This window comes from Oncorhynchus nerka, linkage group LG15 (assembly GCF_034236695.1).
Source record: "Oncorhynchus nerka isolate Pitt River linkage group LG15, Oner_Uvic_2.0, whole genome shotgun sequence".
In the NCBI taxonomy this organism is placed as follows: domain Eukaryota; kingdom Metazoa; phylum Chordata; class Actinopteri; order Salmoniformes; family Salmonidae; genus Oncorhynchus; species Oncorhynchus nerka.
Window position 1 is genome coordinate 63,400,777 of NC_088410.1, and position 18,675 is coordinate 63,419,451.

General features: G+C 42.6%; 1 protein-coding gene across 1 annotated transcript; it reads right to left on the minus strand.

Moving 5' to 3' along the window:
* Positions 1-1,839: 1,839 nt before the first annotated feature.
* LOC135559920 (serine/threonine-protein kinase fray2-like) lies at positions 1,840-18,554 on the minus strand. Its single transcript, XM_065000799.1, has 2 exons — positions 18,527-18,554; positions 1,840-2,701 (listed from the first exon to the last, which is right to left on the minus strand). The coding sequence occupies exons 1-2, from the start codon at positions 18,539-18,541 to the stop codon at positions 2,030-2,032; spliced, it is 687 nt and encodes a 228-aa protein (XP_064856871.1). The 5' UTR covers positions 18,542-18,554; the 3' UTR covers positions 1,840-2,029.
* Positions 18,555-18,675: the final 121 nt, after the last annotated feature.

Below are 18,675 nucleotides of genomic sequence, written 5' to 3' on the forward strand. Positions count from 1 at the left end.
TAGACAATCTGGACCCTCTCTTTCTAAAATTATCTGCCGAAATTGTTGCCACCCCTATTACTAGCCTGGTCAACCTCTCTTTCGCGTCGTCTGAGATTCCCAAAGATTGGAAAGCAGCTGCGGTCATCCCCCTCTTCAAAGGGGGGGACACTCTTGACCCAAACTGCCACAGATCTATATCTATCCTTCCCTGCCTTTCTAAGGTCTTCGAAAGCCAAGTCAACAAACAGATTACCGACCATTTAGAATCCCCCCATACCTTCTCCGCTATGCAATCTGGTTTCAGAGCTGGTCATGGGTGCACCTCAGCCACGCTCAAGGTCCTAAACGATATCTTAACCGCCATCGATAAGAAACAATACTGTGCAGCTGTATTCATTGACCTGGCCAAGGCTTTCGACTGTCAATCACAACATCCTCATCGGCAGACTCAACAGCCTTGGTTTCTCAAATGATTGCCTCGCCTCGTTCACCAACTACTTCTCTGATAGAGTTCAGTGTGTCAAATCGGAGGGTCTGTTGTCCGGGCCTCTGGCAGTCTCTATGGGGGTGCCACAGGGTTCAATTCTTGGACCGACTCTCTTCTCTGTATACATCAATGATGTCGCTCTTGCTGCTGGTGAGTCTCTGATCCACCTCTACGCAGACGATACCATTCTGTATACTTCTGGCCCTTCTTTGGACACTGTTAACAACCCTCCAGGCGAGCTTCAATGCCATAACTCTCCTTCCATGGCCTCCAATTGCTCTTAAATACAAGTAAAACTAAATGCATGCTCTTCAACCGATCGCTACCTGCCCGCCTGTCCAACATCACTACTCTGGACGGCTCTGACTTGTGGACAACTACAAATACCTAGGTGTCTGGTTAGACTGTAAACTCTCCTTCCAGACTCACAAACATATCCAATCCAAAGTTAAATCTAGAATTGGCTTCCTATTTCGCAACAAAGCATCCTTCACTCATGCTGCCAAACATACCCTTGGAAAACTGACCATCCTACCAATCCTCGACTTCGGCAATGTCATTTACAAAATAGCCTCCAATACCCTACTCAATAAATTGGATGCAGTCTATCACTGTGCCATCCGTTTTGTCACCAAAGCCCCATATACTACCCACCACTGCGACCTGTGCGCTCTCGATGGCTGGCCCTAGCTTCATACTCGTCGCCAAACCCACTGGCTCCAGGTCATCTTCAAGACCCTGCTAGATAAAGTCCCCCCTTATCTCAGCTCGCTGGTCACCATAGCAGCACCCACCTGTATTACGCACTCCAGCAGGTATATCTCTCTGGTCACCCCCAAAACCAATTCTTCCTTTGGCCGCCTCTCCTTCCAGTTCTCTGCTGCCAATGACTGGAACGAACTACAAAAATCTCTGAAACTGGAAACACATCTCCCTCACTAGCTTTAAGCACCAGCTGTCAGAGCAGCTGACAGATTACTGCACCTGTACATAGCCCATCTATAATTTAGCCCAAGCAACTACCTCTTTCCCTACTTTATTTATGTTTGCTCCTTTGCACCCCATTATTTCGCTCTACTTTGCACATTCTTCCACTGCAAATCAACCATTCCAGTGTTTTACTTGCTATATTGTATTTACTTCGCCACCATGGCCTTTTTTTGCCTTTACCTCCCTTATCTCGCCTCACTTGCTCACATCGTATATAGACTTGTTTCTACTGTGTGTTTGTTTTACACCATGTATAACTGTGTTGTACGTGTCAAACTGCTTTGCTTTATCTCTGCCAGGCCGCAGTTGTAAATGAGAACTTGTTCTCAACTTGCCTAACTGGTTAAATAAAGTTGAAATAAAACAAATTACCAAAAAAAAAAAGTTTATTTATTTACAATAACATACCATTTACAACATGATCCAATGTAGCAAAATATCTACTGTCTTGAGGTGGGGAGCCAGCCAAGCAGTGAAAACAAGGGTGGGGAAAACATCAGACAAAACAAATGACAGTCACGATGGACAGAGAAATTCATGCACATTCATCTTAACGGATGATGACCCCAGCTAGGAGCGAAAGAGCAACGAGGTTTCCCAGGTCTCTCCTTCCTTTCGTCCTTTCGTCCTTCTTCCAAACCAAGTCATTCGCCCGGATGTTGAAGCACGTGTCCCCTTGATTCTCCTCCGGTAGCTCTCCCTCTGCTTATCCTGCGCCTTGTTGATGTTCCGTCTCACCTTGATTCTCCTCCGGTAGTTCTCCCTCTGCTTATCCTGCGCCTTGTTGATGTTCCGTCTCACCTTGATTCTCCTCCGGTAGCTCTCCCTCTGCTTATCCTGCGCCTTGTTGATGTTCCGTCTCACCTTGATTCTCCTCCGGTAGCTCTCCCTCTGCTTATCCTGCGCCTTGTTGATGTTCTGTCTCACCTTGATTCTCCTCCGGTAGCTCTCCCTCTGCTTATCCTGCGCCTTGTTGATGTTCCGTCTCACCTTGATTCTCCTCCGGTAGCTCTCCCTCTGCTTATCCTGCGCCTTGTTGATGTTCCGTCTCACCTTGATTCTCCTCCGGTAGCTCTCCCTCTGCTTATCCTGCGCCTTGTTGATGTTCCGTCTCACCTTGATTCTCCTCCGGTAGCTCTCCCTCTGCTTATCCTGCGCCTTGTTGATGTTCCGTCTCACCTTGATTCTCCTCCGGTAGCTCTCCCTCTGCTTATCCTGCGCCTTGTTGATGTTCCGTCTCACCTTGATTGATAACAGAAATAAATGCAAATATATTGCATATTATTACAAATATCTCTCGGAGGGCCAGAAAATAAATTAACAGCAGGTCATAAACCTCCACGTCCTTCTCAGCCTGTGACTGAACGTGGTCCTTAAAGGCATTCTGATCTGGTTCGACAACTTCCACATCAGGTGGAATTTCAATGATCTGAAAGTATGTTATTCAAAAGTAGTGTAACAGTATAACTTTAGACCGTCCCCTCGCCCATACCCGGGCGCGAACCAGGGACCCTCTACACACATCAACAACAGTCACCCACGAAGCATAGTTACCCATCGCTCCACAAAAGCCGTGGCCCTTGCAGAGCAAGGAGAACTACTACTTCAAGGTCTCAGAGCAAGTGACGACCGCTGCAAGGTAAAATAGAGCCAAGCAACAGACAATTTGGTGCAAGAACCCTAGCAACAGCAGCTAGAACTCATCGAATGCCATTGTGATGTAGACGGGGACACTATTTGTCATGACAGGCCCTAAAAGCACAGAAACAGTGTCCACTGCTTGTATAGTTAGTATTTTGGAACTCTATTTAGTATGACATCTGCGAACTTTTGGCATACTAACTATAGCCATACTATGACCAATAAGCATACTACATACTCAATTTACTTCACAGATAGTATGGTTAGTATGAGTATTCAAACACAGATCGACTTTAACATTTTACAATAGTTATTGCATCATATATATTGCCACCATAAGTTACATGCAGGAACACACAGGAGGAACATGGCCTTTGGGGTATTAACCATGCAACCCTCTGAGATAAAGATCAATTGTGTATTGGTAATAAGAGAGATCTCTGGCTGGGTTTGATAGGGGAAGCTCTTCTTTCTCTCTAGAAGACAGTGTTGGGTTGGGAGCTGCTGTCTGATTGCCAGGAATCACGGTGTTCTGTGACAGCCCCTCACTGATAAGACCGCTTTCTTGTCGCTGGATTCTCTCTCCATCTCTGCCTCTCTCTCCAGCTCTGCCCCCCCTCTCTCTCTGTGTGTGTGTGTGTGTATGTGTATGTATATGTGTGTGTGAAGAGGGCTCTAGCTATCTCTATGTGATGGATTATAGAGAGTTCCAATGTATCAGGCTTCCCGAACCTCTGCCAAACCCTCATACAATACATTTCTGTGAAGCACTGTATTAAGAGGTTTTCGTGCCTGGACTAGATTAGCTGTTTCCTGCTTGAGTGCTTCACAAAGTGTAGATAAATAGAGTGGGGCTGATGAGGTAATTGAATTTTTTTGACTGTTTTTTGACTGGCTGGGGATAGTACAGTATTGGTGGGATACACAAAGGAGGCAGAGCGCTCTGGGAGACGTGATTGATGAGATAATCCATCTGGCTCTGAGGCTAGTGGAGGCAGGGAGGGAAGAATGGGAGGGGGAGCACAGACTACGGAGGGGATGATCATAGTTCCAAATAATGATGCAACCCATAGTGTGTGTGTGTGTGTGTGTGTGTGTGTCCGTCCGTCCCCTTTGTGGGCCTCATCAGGAGAGGGCAATATACAAGAGAGCCCTGTGTGAAAGCTCCTCATCTTGAAGCAATAAAGTTTCAGCGGTGACATTACCTTATTTAGGAGTTAATGATGATGAGCACTACAAAAAGTGTTACAGCTTTATCAAGCCTTTATTGTTAAGGTGAAACAAAATCAGAGGAAAGTCAAGTTTGTCTTGAAGGCTGACTACAAATCGGCACCCACAACCAATAGGTATTTCTATTAGTTCATTCTGAGAATAAACTCAGATATAGAACTACACTAAACAACCAGAAATACCAGAAATCTGTTTTGGCCTGAAACCATTATTAGTTAACCAGCATATCATTTGAGGCACTACACTGAGATAGGTCCCCAGTGAAACAGCATGCAGATGCTGATATGTTCCCCCTTGTCTGTATGTACAGTATCTGCTGTGGGGCTTCTTCACCAGAGGAATGAGATGCCTGGGTGGATGTTCCTCTCATCGTTGGCCTCAATTATGCATGTACGTACAGTGTTACACAGGAAAATGATTCACAACCCGATTGTGACACAAAACAGTGTGACTAAAGCTATAGAGATGAGTTATTCTGAAATAAACCATTCATTGAACACCAGGCCCAATCACTTCTCTTTTAGAATGCAGAGGCTTTTAGTGAGTGGAGGAGAAATTAAAAGTAAGCAAAAGCCAGAGAGAAACTCTTTATTTTTGCGCAAATCATTTGGCCGGCTAATGCCCACTTGTCTGTATTGTGTTTCATCTTTGGCTTTTCTGGTCTCCCTGTCGCTCCTCTGGTGGTTTTTACCAAATTACCATACAACGTATACACCCTGCACACCCTAATTGACAACCAAAATAAAAGCAAAGTCTTCACATGCTTTGGTGACTTCAAAAAAGCTTTTGACTGAATTTGGCATGAGGGCCTGCTGTATACACTGACGGAAAGCGGTGTTGGGAGGAAAACCTATAATATTATAAAATCAATGTACAAACAATAAGTGTGCGGTCCAATAAACACAGATTTCTTCCCTCGGGGCCGGGGTGAGACAGGGATGCAGATTGAGCCCCACCCTCTTCAACATTTATATCAATTAATTGGCGAGGGCACGAGAACAGTCCGCAGCACCCGGCTCACCCTACTAGACTCTGAAATCAAACATCTGTTTCAAATCAAATTTTATTAGTCACATTGTCACGTTCTGACCTTTATTTACTTTGTTTTGTATTTATTTAGTATGGTCAGGCCGGGAGTTGGGGGGGCAGTCTGTTTTTCTAGGTTTTGGGTATTTCTATGTTTCGGCCTAGTATGGTTCTCAATCAGAGGCAGGTGTCATTAGTTGTCTCTGATTGAGAATCATACTTAGGTAGCCTGGGTTTCACTGTGTGTTTGTGGGTGATTGTTCCTGTCTCTGTTTTGCACCAGACAGGGCTGTTTTTGGTTTTCCACGGTTATTGTTTTGTAGTGTTCGTGTTTATCTTTGTTTATTAAACATGAATCAATATAATCACGCTGCGTTTTGGTCCGCCTCTACTTCACCTAAAGAAAACCGTTACACACATGCGACAAATACAATAGGTGTAGACCTTACAGTGAAATGCTTAAGAAAGAAAATATTTACTAAATAAACTAAATTAGAAAATAAAATGAACAGTAACACAATAACGAGGCTATAAGCTAAATCATGCAAATATAACTTGTCTGTATATCTTATATACTGTATATAACCAGTATAAGAGTTCTAACAGGACTGCCCTGGGGGAGCTCACTTCAGACCAGTACTTTATTCATCTAAGTTTGACTGTGACCTCTCCAGTTTGCTGTTAATAAACAATGATTCATTTAAGATTGACTTCCATGACAATTTAGCATCACGAACTGGATGATTGATTCTGCCTGCGGAGCATTTCAGTGGGGGTCTGCAAGGAAAACCGGTGGTGCATTTTATGAAGCGTAAGGGAAGTTCCCATCTGACCAAAAGACGACGAGGACCCGCCCAGACCCTTACTGTGAGCTGCCCAGGAGGAGACGCATCATCCATGAACAATTGAGGGAGACGGCAACTGAATTTCAGTAAGTCAATTTAAATTAAATATGAAAAAAAAACGTTTTTCTTTTAAATAGTTTTTTAAACTTAACAATAAAATGGTACACAGTCTTATGGTGAGAAGGCTATTTATTCACTGGTCTTTTGGTGAGAAGACTAGAGCGAGGGCAAGTGACGGTATCATGGAAAGCCTAAGGAATAGTACTGTGAATGTGGATGTGAAAGAGGTGCGTGTCTGAATGAATACCCCAACCAGTTCTGTGTGATCTATAATGTTATCAAGGGCTTCTGTCCACCTCCATCTGTCGATCTACAGGCAGTGAGCACAGACAGGAGAAGCCATTGAAAAGCTTGAGAGGGTAACAGGCGAGATGGATAAGGGTTGTTCATCGATACCCCCGGACACTGAGATTTCCATGAGAACATGTGTACCTCTCGGGCTGGCTGTGCTGTGATCATTGCTGGTTTATTTCACCTTTATTTAACCAGGTAGGCAAGTTGAGAACAAGTTCTCATTTACAATTGCGACCTGGCCAAGATAAAGCAAAGCAGTTCGACAGATACAACGACACAGAGTTACACATGGAGTAAAAACATGTGGATGGCGTGGATGTGAATACATAAGTTGATTTATAACGTTATATAGGGAAATGAAATGTGTGAATGGAACACTAAGGTGTGTGTGTGTAGGAAGATATGAAATTAAATTGTCGCCTGTATAAAATCGGTTACTAGAGATTTGATTATACACACACAACCAAAAAATTTCCTTTTTCCAGGACCCTGTCTTTGAAAGATAATTAGTATGAATCCAAATAACTTCACAGATCTTTATTGATCTACACTGTTTCCCATGGTTGTTCAATGAACCGTAAACAATTAATGAACATGCACCTGTGGAACGGTTGTTAAGACACTAAAATCTTACAGGCGGTAGGCAATTATGTCACAGTTATGAAAACTTAGGACATTAAAAGAGGCCTTTCTACTGACTCTGAAAAACACCAAAAGAAAGATGCCCAGAGTCCCTGCTCATCTGCGTGAACATGCCTTAGGCATGCTGCAAGGAGGCATGAGGACTGCAGATGTGGCCAGGGCAATAAATTGCAATGTCTGTACTGTGAGACGCCCAAGACATTGCTACAGGGAGACAGGACGGACAGCTGATCGTCCTCGCAGTTGCAGACCGCGTGTTACAACACCTGCACAGGATCAGTACATCCGAATATCACACCTGCGGGATAGGTACAGGATGGCAACAACAACAGCCAGAGTTAAACAAGGAACGCACAATCCCTCCATCAGTGCTCAGACTGTCCGCAATAGGCTGAGAGAGGCTGGACTGAGGGCTTGTAGGCCTGTTGTAAGGCAGGTCCTCACCAGACATCACCGGAAACAACGTTGCCTATGGGCACAAACCCACCGTTGCTGGACCAGACAGGACTGGCAAAAAGTGCTCTTCACTGACGAGTCGCGGTTTTGTTTCACAAGGGGTGATGGTCGGATTCACGTTTATTGTCGAAGGAATGAGCGTTACACTGAGGCCTGTACTCTGGAGCGGGATCAATTTGGAGAGGGATGGTCCGTCATGGTGTGTCACAGCATCATCGGACTGGGCTTGTTGTCATTGCAGGCAATCTCAATTCTGTGTGTTACAGGGAAGATATCTTCCTCCCTCATGTGGTACCCTTCCTGCAGGCTCATCCTGACATGACCCTCCAGCATGACATTGCCACCAGCCATACTGCTCGTTCTGTGAGTGATTTCCTGGCCAGCAAAGAGCTCGGATCTCAATACCATTGAGCACGTCTGGGACCTGTTGGATCGGAGGGTGAAGGCTAGGGCCGTTCCCCACAGAAATGTCCAGGAACTTGCAGGTGCCTTGGTGGAAGAGTGGGGTAACATCTCACAGCAAGAACTGGCAAAATTATTCCATTTCTGTTAGCCACATATCTGTGGAAGTTTGTCTCAGATATTGAATCTTATGTTCAATCAAATATTTACATGTTCAGTTTGCTGAAAATAAACGCAGTTGACAGTGAGGATGTTTTTTTTGTTGCTGTGTTCATTATATACACACACACACACACAACTTGCATATCCACATGTAGACTTACGGAAGTGGTGAAAAAAGTATTTGAGAAATAAATAGTATAATGGGTTATTAGATTTGATGAAGTAACAATGTGTAAATGTAAATTGGATTAGAGTTTCACTTGCTAGGTGGAGACTGGACAGAGCACGCCATCTGCAGGGGACTGATAGACAGTGCTAGCCCAGTTTTAATACATGTTTTAATCCCAGAAAATGTCTCCTCCCTTCTGAATTGGCCGATGTATTCTATGAATTTAGGCGCATTACATGTTCATCTTAAAATAATATACATTTAATAAGTGTGAAGCAGAAAGTGTATATGCAACAGAAATTGGTAATAAATATTAAGTATGACATTGTTAGTGTAGACTCAAATGAAAACAATGCCTTCCAATAACGAGAAGGTTATGTTTGTTTTGTTTTTAAGCCTTGTAATAGGGGAAAAAGCAGAACATTGTTTGAGAGTGATCCAAGTGTATTAGCAATAGTGATTGAGAAGTTCTTCCTATTGGGAAGAAGGGAGTCCTAGTTTAAGGAAACATATGCAGACTAGTGAAGATAACAAAGTGAATGGTAATATTAGTGGCTTTCAGATAGCACTCTAATAATGCAATGTTTTAGTAATTTGAAGAAGTAAATATTTCAATACAAGGTCACATGACGAACAGAGGGATTGAGGCTTGGGACTGACGTTAAATTGGAGGCTGTCATCTGGTGTTTGGGTTAGAGATTTCCTGTGATTTCCTTAAGTTTCCTGTGAAACAATAGATAGCCGCCAGTACTCACTGAACTCAAACAGGCTTAAAAAGGGACACAGTGGGAAAATTTGGGACAGAGGTTTGAATAATTGAATAAGAGACGTTTTTGACCATTTCCAATTATTATTATTAGTCAATTCTATAGTTTGGGTAGCACCACTGATTTAAGTAAGAAGGTAATGTCATCTAAAACAATAATCAGTTTCCATTACGTGGAGCTGTGTCCACAATTGAAGTAGATCTGGGTTGGCGCCCCCCCCCTTGGGTTGTGCCGTGGCGGAGATCTTTGTGGGCTATACTCGACCTTGTCTCAGGATGGTAAGTTGGTGGTTGAAGATATCCCTCTACTGGTGTGGGAGCTGTGCTTTGGCAAAGTGGTTGGGTTATATCCTACCTGTTTGTCCCTGTACGGGGGTATTGTTGGATGGGGCCACAGTGTCTCCCGACCCCTCCTGTCTCAGCCTCCAGTAGTTTGTGTCAGGGGGCTAGGGTCAGTCTGTTATATCTGGAGTATTTCTCCTGTCTTATCAGGTGTCCTGTGTGAATTTAAATTCTCTCTCTCTCTCTCTCTCTCAGCCCTAGGACCATGCCTCAGGACTACCTGGCCTGATGACTCCTTGCTGTCCCCAGTGCACCTGGCCATGCTGCTGCTCCAGTTTCAACTGTTCTGCCTCCGGCTATGGAACCCTGACCTGTTCACTGGACGTGCTACCGGTCCCAGACCTCCTGTTTTCAACTCTCTAGAGACAGCAGGAGTGGTAGAGAAACTCTGAATGATCGTCTATGAAAAGCCAACGGACATTTACTCCTGAGGTGCTGACCTGTTGCACCCTCGACAACCACTGTAATTATTATTATTTGACCCTGCTGGTCATCTATGAACATTTAAACATCTTGGCCATGTCATCATAGCCTGGTTCCTCTCTAGGTTTTGGCCTTTCTAGGGAGTTTTTCCTAGCCACCGTGCTTCTACACCTGCATTGCTTGCTGTTTGGGGTTTTAAGCTGAGTTTCTGTACAGCACTTTGAGATATCAGCTGATGTAAGAAGGGCTTTATAAATACATTTGATTTGATCCAAGTACCAAATATTGAGCTGATAAGCCAGCACCAACCTTTTGAAGGTCGTAGCAGATTTGTTAAACAGCAGGTTTCATATTTTCACTAGTTGATGTCATCGTCAGTTCAGATCATATGTCAATGCAACAGGTCAAAATGAATGGTGTCCATTCAGCTTAACAGGACACCGTATCATCTGATGCGTCTGAAGTTCTGTATACGCATGGATTTATCAAGACTTCCTGCCCAAGATGCAGTAAACTCGATTAAGAATTTTTAGGACTGATTAAGATATGCAAACTAAGTACATGTTCATTTTCTTTCTTCCAGGACTTATGGAATGTCCAATAACAAGTTTTTTGATGAGTATACCGATGATTCAGTATCCCTCCCTTTGAAATGCTTTCTGAGGAAGGTGCCTTGGGAGAAGTTTGTATAAAAAGGTACACAAATCCGTCTGTTAAGGGAGCTCCCATATTAAGTAAGGCCTGGCCATTATGTTCGTTTTTACCCTACATTTTACCACAAATGCCAGTACCCACACACAATCCACCTGTTATTGAATATTTGTTAGTGGTGTTAATACTGATTTATTGTGTGGGGTCTTTTTATTTTTTTTATTTTAGTGGGTTTTTCACAGGTTAGAAAGGATGCACCTTAAAAGGGCACACAAATGACATTTTCTGAAGTTCTATTGTCAGAGTTTGTTGCACACACGTCAGTTCTCCTGATAAGAAATATACTGAAAAACCCAATGTGAACATGGTATACAAAATGTTTGAAATATCTTTCAATTTTGAGGGAAAGAAACACTAACTTAATGTGTTGAATGACCTCTGTTCTGACTTTCTGTTGAGGCCTGATCACCCTCACTAGAAAGGCTAGAGACATTGGGTGACATTTAATTGCAATATGTAAACACTGATAATTAGGATTACATTTATATATAAATATATGAATTTTGATTTAACCCTCTACTGTAGTTTTTTTTTTCTTTTTACATATGAATCACAATGTGAGTCATGTGTCTAAAGGGAAGAAGTGTATGGTTGTTGTTTTGTTTTTGTCTTGTTTCAATACAAATCTCACCAGATTTGGTCTGCTGGATGGTCGGGATTAGCCCTCTAACTCCCTGACTCTGTAACTGCGGTGAGATCGCCAATATGATGGGGGAGTATAAACCAATTTGAAAAATTCATCAGTGTCTTGTTAATCTCTTTGAAATTTGTGTTAGATGCTTGTATTAAAAATATTGGTAGTAGTTATAATTAGTCATACCATACCAATTTGTCAACCATTTGTCTAGATTTCCTGAATCAGAAAATCCCTAAATTAAACTGTTGTTCTGGTCTTTCCTCTCTTGAGGTTATGTTGAAGGTGACCACAGACAGCATCTAGATGCACAGAAGGGATAATTTGGCCAAGAACAGTGTGAGCCTCACCCCCTCGAATAGGCTTAAGTAATGGCGACAGTGGCATTCACGATGGCCCTTCACCACTTCTACCTGAAACCTGAGTCCAAGCCAGCAACCTGTACATAGCATCCAGTCGAAGCTATCAACTGCCTTCTCTCATGAGTGATATGTGCCCACGTGGAGAGAGCATAGAGAAAGATCCTGTCCAAACTTCTCATGCTGCTGGTGTACTGGTAGGAAATTAGACAAGATATAATGGACCGCAAAAGATGGTGCCGGCCTTGGTGAGAGTTTTGTTTGCTGGAGGAAATCAGATAATTCCTCAGATATTGAAATTGGGACATTATAAAGGGCCATCCACTTTGAACATGTGCCATTGGGAGGACGAACTGAAACACTATCTGAAGAAGAAAATGAAATGCCGAGAGGGAGGGGATGGTCAACGGTGTCTGTAATTGATTAAGGCTTGTCCAAAAATGTTTATTTGGGGTATCAGGTTGATTGTGGAGGTCTTCACACCGCGAAATGTATAGTAATTAAGACTAAATGTATTGAGATACCGATCTGTCATCAACATGCCACTCACAACAAAAGTTCCAGTTGAAAATGTCACTACACAATTTAATTTATGGATTCTGGCAATGAAGCATATGTGTAACTGTATGAAGCAAAGGTCTTAAGCCATGGTTTTACAAGTTGGATTGTAAACCCAGAATGAAGGGTTTGAAAGGATGAAGTGTCTGGTTTTATGCGTTGATTTTGTTTACCTACTCCTTTGATAGTTTAAGTAATAACCAAATGAATAAAATGAAATGATAATCACAGTGAGTGATAAAAGGAGGGCATGTGATGGAACATTTTATGTTTGTGCTTTTCTAATAACCAATTTCTGTATTAATGCAAGTGACTGATTGATCGTGGCTAGGAAGAATCCTCACTATTAGTATCTGCAATTTGGCAGTATGGCCAGAACCTTATTTTGAGAACGAAAGGGATATCTCCGTTTCAAGGTCTCAGCTTGGAGAGAAGCCTCGTGAGGTATCGGTCGGTCACATGCATGAACCAAACATTAACGATGAATTAATTATGAATAAGCTAAAATCATGCAAATAACACTTGTTTGTGTAAGCAGTAAAGAGAACCGGACTGCCCTGACAGAGCTCACTTCAGACTGATACTTTATGCATCTAAGTTTGACTATGACCTCTCCAGCTTGCTGTTAATAAAGAATGATTCATTTAAGATTGACTTCGACTGTCCCTGTGTAGAATTTCCACGACAATGTACAGACTCAGTGAGCATAGCCTTGCTATTGAGAGAGATCAGCATACACAGACATGGCTCTTAACCTTTTCAGGAACGGACCCTTTAAAAAAAAAATTCATCTGAAATGACATACCCAAATCTAACTGCCTGTAATTCAGGCCCTGAAGCAAGGAGATGCATATTATTGGTACGATTTGAAAGGACACACAGTTTGTAGAAGTGTGAAAGGAATATAACACAATAGATCTGGTAAAATACAAAGAAAAAAACAACCATTCTTTTGTATTTTTTTTTGTACGATCTTTGAAATGCAAGAGAAAGGCCATCATGTATTATTCCAACCCAGCTGCAATTTAGATTTTGGCCACTAGATGGCAGCAGTGTATATGCAAAGTGTTAGACTGATCCAAGGAACCATTGCATTGCTGTTCAACATTTTGTATTAAGTCTGCCCAAATGTGCCAAATTGGTTTATTAATCACTTTTCATATTAAAAATTGTGCACGCTCCTCAAACAATAGCATGGTATTATTTCACGGTAATAGCTACTGTAAATTGGACAGTGCAGTTAGATTAACAAGAATTTAAGCTCTGCCAATATCAGACATGTCTATGTCCTGGGAAATTATCTTGTTACTTACAAGCTCATGCTAATTGCATTAGCCTACATTAGCTTAAAGGTTTTAAGAGATGACAGGATATATGTGGCCACTGCTCACAAAATTAGGTGGAAACCGAGCTGCAGTTTCTAACCTTAGGTCAAATATACGACCGTACAAGAGAAATGCACTTTCCTCAAATTACACAAACCCACAAAGAATTCGAACACAAATGAACATTTTGACAAACTCCAAGGTGGAATACCACAGTGTGCAATCACAGTATTATAAATCTGTGACCTGCTGCCACAAGAAAAGGTCAACCAGTGGGTCAAAAACCAATGTAAGTATAACATGTTTATTTCCCGCGTCATTTGTATATTATTATATTAATAGCCATTTAGCAGACGCTTTAATCCAAAGCAATTTACAATCATGCCTGCATACATTTTACTTATGGGTGGTCCTGGGAATTGAATCCACTACCCTGTTATTACAAACGCCATGCTCTACCAAATGAGCTACAAAAGGACCATTTGTTAGGTGCCTCCTAAGAAGAGGTAGGTGCAGGAGTCAGGAGCAGGAGAGCAAGGAATTCCAGTTGGACCAGTCGTTTATTATAAGTCCCAACCCATCAACAACAGGCGGGGAAAATCACGAAACACACGGAGGAGAAACCTCTACTGCTAATACAGTACCAACAGGTACAACGACAGTGAGGGAAAATAAACCTGTGGCGCAAACACGCACCCCTAACAGAGCTAACACAGCAAAATAATCCCACACAAAGACTAGCAGGCAGCGGAGGTTAATAAACCCACCGCAATGAACTAATCAGACACAGGTGATAACAAAACAGACAGACACAAACGAAAAGGAAAAACGGATCGGTGGCAGCTAGTAGGCCGGCGACGACGACCACCGAGCACTTCCCGAACACCGTCGGTGGAAGTCGTGACACCATTTTAGAATTTGCACATTGTCACATCACTTAAGTAACAGTTAAATGTTATGCAGTACATTTTTTGATCCCTAATATAATCTTTTAAACATTGTTCTTCTCTTGAAACTTTGTGTGTAATGTTTTACTGTTAATGTCTGTTCATTTTCAGTTTTTTGTTTAATACCCTTAGTTGGTTTTTGGCATTGTTTGATTATTTCACTTGCTTTGGTAATGTAAACCCATGTTTCCCATGCCAATAAGGCCCCTTTGAATTGATCAAAGAGCGAGTGAGAGCGAAAGCATGAGAGAATTGTTATGTCGAAGGCAGCTCTGATACAACTCTGTAGAGGTGGAAAAGGAAATTACTACAGTTTTGGAGTGAAAGTGTGATGACGTACGTGCCTGGTGTTGTAGTCCCAGAAAAGTCTGTAATTGAATTGAACATTTATCATCTCAGCATGATAAATCAGCCTGGCAAACAAGAACACCTAAAGTAACTTATCCTCTTTACAAGAGCATTTGATTCAAATTCATTCTCAAACTATCATCCAATTCTGGTTTGTCCTTAAAAAGTTGTGTTCTATCCTGTCCAGCTCCTCTCCCCAGTCCCATCCTTTACCGCCCTGCACGCCACAGCTGGTCCTGCTAAGCCTGGTCTGCAGTGGGATTGTCTACAGATGTGCCGGTCTCAGTCTGGAGGGTGCCCAGCGTCTCTGACCTAGCACAAATCCCAAACGTGCCTCCCATCTGCCTCTGCACCTGTCACTGACTGCAACAGTTTGGGAACATTACAATACTAAACAGCGACACACACTCTTCCATTGTGTTCGTTGATGTTTGGTCATAAATGTTTAAATGTAGTTTTGTTTTTACATGTGATTCTTCTAGAGGGAATCTTAATGCAGTGAAATTATAACCTCCAATGGACATGGTCTCTTTAACTATGTCATCATCATGGGACACCATCACTCATTGGCTGCTGCGTCAACTGATGCCATGGGACTAGCCATGTCAAACACAATTTGGGAGAGAACATAAGGGGTGGTGTTGTAGAGTAGAGCAGGCCCTGCCTGTCCTATACAGACCCCACCCACACGCCCTTACGTCCCAGGACTGCGTCTCGCCGTTCACACTGACACTCGCCAGATTGCCAGCTGAACCTTGTCCCCATGGATACGATGTCAACAAACACAGCGAGCAGCAAGCACTGATACAAACATACAACACTGGAAAAGAGCCTAATTACCTACAACATGGCAGACAGTTACTACTACTTTGTCCTTTGTTAAGGCTAAAGTGTAGTTGGCTAATGTATGGCTGCAGTAACAACACGAGGATCCCATTGTCATGTGAATATTAGCAGTATATTCAGTGCAGGCCAAAGTGCTGGTCTGGGATGCAGTTCTACGGGATGTGTTTAAACAAACTTAGCGTCCAACATTCCAACTGTCTGACATTAGCATTAGGTATTACGCAGGCAGCAGGATGTGATGAGATTTTCCATTTCCTGTATCGTCTGGGAGCTGTAACTAATGTTTCCTTTGATGTTAATAATAGGGGCCCGTTGCCCTGTAATGCATTGTATCCATTCAACACTTACCATAAAGGTCCCTTCTGAAACTTAAAATCGGACCAACAGACACCAGGACTTCCCATAAAACCACCTGTGTCTTCAAGGGTAATGTTGGGGATGTGTTCACCCGTTACCAGCACCACCTCACATGACAGAATGGCCAGCTGCAACATCCCCAGATGCTCGCTTGGCCCCAGTGTGTGTGTGCGTGTGTGTGTGTGTTCCATAAACCCCACACCTGCCAGACTTGAGTGTTCAGAGTACAGAGCCCTTTTTTTTGCTCACAGCCCCCATGAGAGTGAGGGAATGGAATGAGTCCTCTGCACTTTAAGAACTGGAGACGAATGGGGAAAGTATCTGTAAGACGCCTTGTCTGAGAGAAGAAAAGGGGACATTTGAAACATTTATGCAGTAACTGTTGCCCCTTGATTTGTTGATTGTTTCTCTTTATGACGAGAGCGGCCTGTTTCAATTACTTTTCTGTTGGTTTGTGGAGTGAGTGTGCAAAAATGACAGGAAGATGGCACCATCTTGAGTTCAAAAGACGATACTGTTGGATATAGGAGTTCAGGAAGAAACCTTATATGGGGTGTGTGGGCAAGCGTGTGCGTTTGTATGTGTGCGGGCATGCATAGTGTCTTTGATTGTAAGTCCTTCCTTTTCCTCATTCTCTATTTATTTCTCTTTGTTTTGGTTTAGTTTTAGAACCTTGGTGTCTTAGTATGAGGAGACTGCTTGGACCAAGCTTGCTACATTTTATAGATTAAATAGTGCATGTAGACAGTTAGTGTTGCTATGTGGGCTATGAGACACTTAACTCTTGGAAACCAAGTAATAACACTAGATTACGCCCTCCAGTTCCTTACAAAGCACTCAGTCTAATGTAGCAACAAGCTAGTCTATCAAAGTATCAGAGGCAGCAGGAAAACAGTTTGATATTCTGGGTGGAAGGGACTCTGTACAAAGGCTGTGTTTGAAGTGGTTTAATCTAGGAAGCCTTCACAGAGGGAGACAGGAAGAGCCTCAAGGATGCCTATCAAAGGCCGGAGGGAGAAGTGATCCTCCTGAGGGGTAAAGGGAAGGTCAGTGCTTCCCAGGATCCCTGGGATGTTCCTGCCCTAAACTTAAAGGGAAATTTGTTTAACTTTATAGTAGTCATCATCTCTAGCACCACCCTAGCATATGTGGGGGGAAAAGGAGGGGATAATTAGTGTTTCCAATGACGTTGGTGCGCATCATGTGTGATTTTAACCAATTATGAGTAGTTTTCTACCAATTGGTTGATGATGTCATTGAAAACACTTCCTTTCCTCTATCTTTTTGACTACAAAACATAGAAATGCGCCATTTTCACAAATGTTGATATTGGGGCGGTGGTGATGATGAATATGAAGTTGAGAAATGTATATTTCCCCATTAACCATTTAAAAAAAAAAAACATTTTAAATGTGTTGGGACATCCCAAGGATCTCGTATAACACGGACCATAAAGGGAAGGTCAGGGTGATCTTAGTCTGCATGGGGCTTGATCGCAATCTGTATTTCTGCAATTCCTCACATCCCATCTCCTTGCCTCCTCTGCAACCATATTGGAGAAAGTCCTTCCTCTCAGATATTTTTCTCTAATGCATTTTGAGGAGAAAGGATGCTAGCAGCAAAGGAAAGGAATTGAGAAAGAGCCAAGGACACAAATGGAACAGGTTAAGGCCAGAAACAGACAGCTACATTACAGTAAGATAGCAACCGTATCCTAACATAAACAACCACAATGATAAACACAGCTACTGCCCTAGAATTAGAGTCTCCACGTCCTGGGCCCATTGTGCTGCACATGCACGGACATGCACAACCAAACTTCTTCTGAGGCAATGCATTAACATTGCTGTTTGCCTCAGAGCCGCAAGGAAACTGAGCTGGATCGATATGTGGTGAGGAAAGGGAGGACAGATGACATTCTTTTGACGGGGTGGTGACCTTGTGTTCCTCCAGCGAATTCCCCATAGGAGAAGAAAACACTGGTAGCCATTGATGAGAAGGATGTTTGTCTCCGGTCAGTTTGATTGCAGTTTCCATAAGCTCCCTTTTTCTGTTTTGAACAGAGGCAAGGCCTCACCAAGGAAGTTTAGTTCATTTGATTTGTTCATATTACTCATTTGGAGTCTGAAAACTTTTTGGGAGAATGAGAAGCAACCTCAGAATAAAAATCCTGTATCTATGGGCTACAATAGTGTATTAGGCTATCTGCTTCTCTTAATGACAGCGCTACATAGCCTACCCAAGCCCATTCCTGAATCCTGGCATGTCACGCAGGTAAATCATTCATTGAATTGTAACATCCGATTGGCTCTGTTGCTCATTTGAAAAAAAAAAAAAACAGCCAGCCATATATTGAGATGGTTTTTTAAATGGAAAAAGTGTTTGACCAAGAAGATGGGATACTTTATACATCAATATTCATGAATACAAATAACTTACTGTGCCGACACCATGGGCACAGTAAACAAATCTACATAACAATATAAAAGTGTGAACTTGGCCACCACATTCATGTAATACTCACAGTCAATAAATGCATCGTGAGGGTACCATTCTGGTTTGGTTGAAAAAGAGCTAATGAATTTCAAATGGGAGCATTTAAAGGGATAGCCCCACCTCTTTCAGGTAAGCCCCACCTCTTTTTTTACAGGACCATTGAGGGAGTTTGATTAA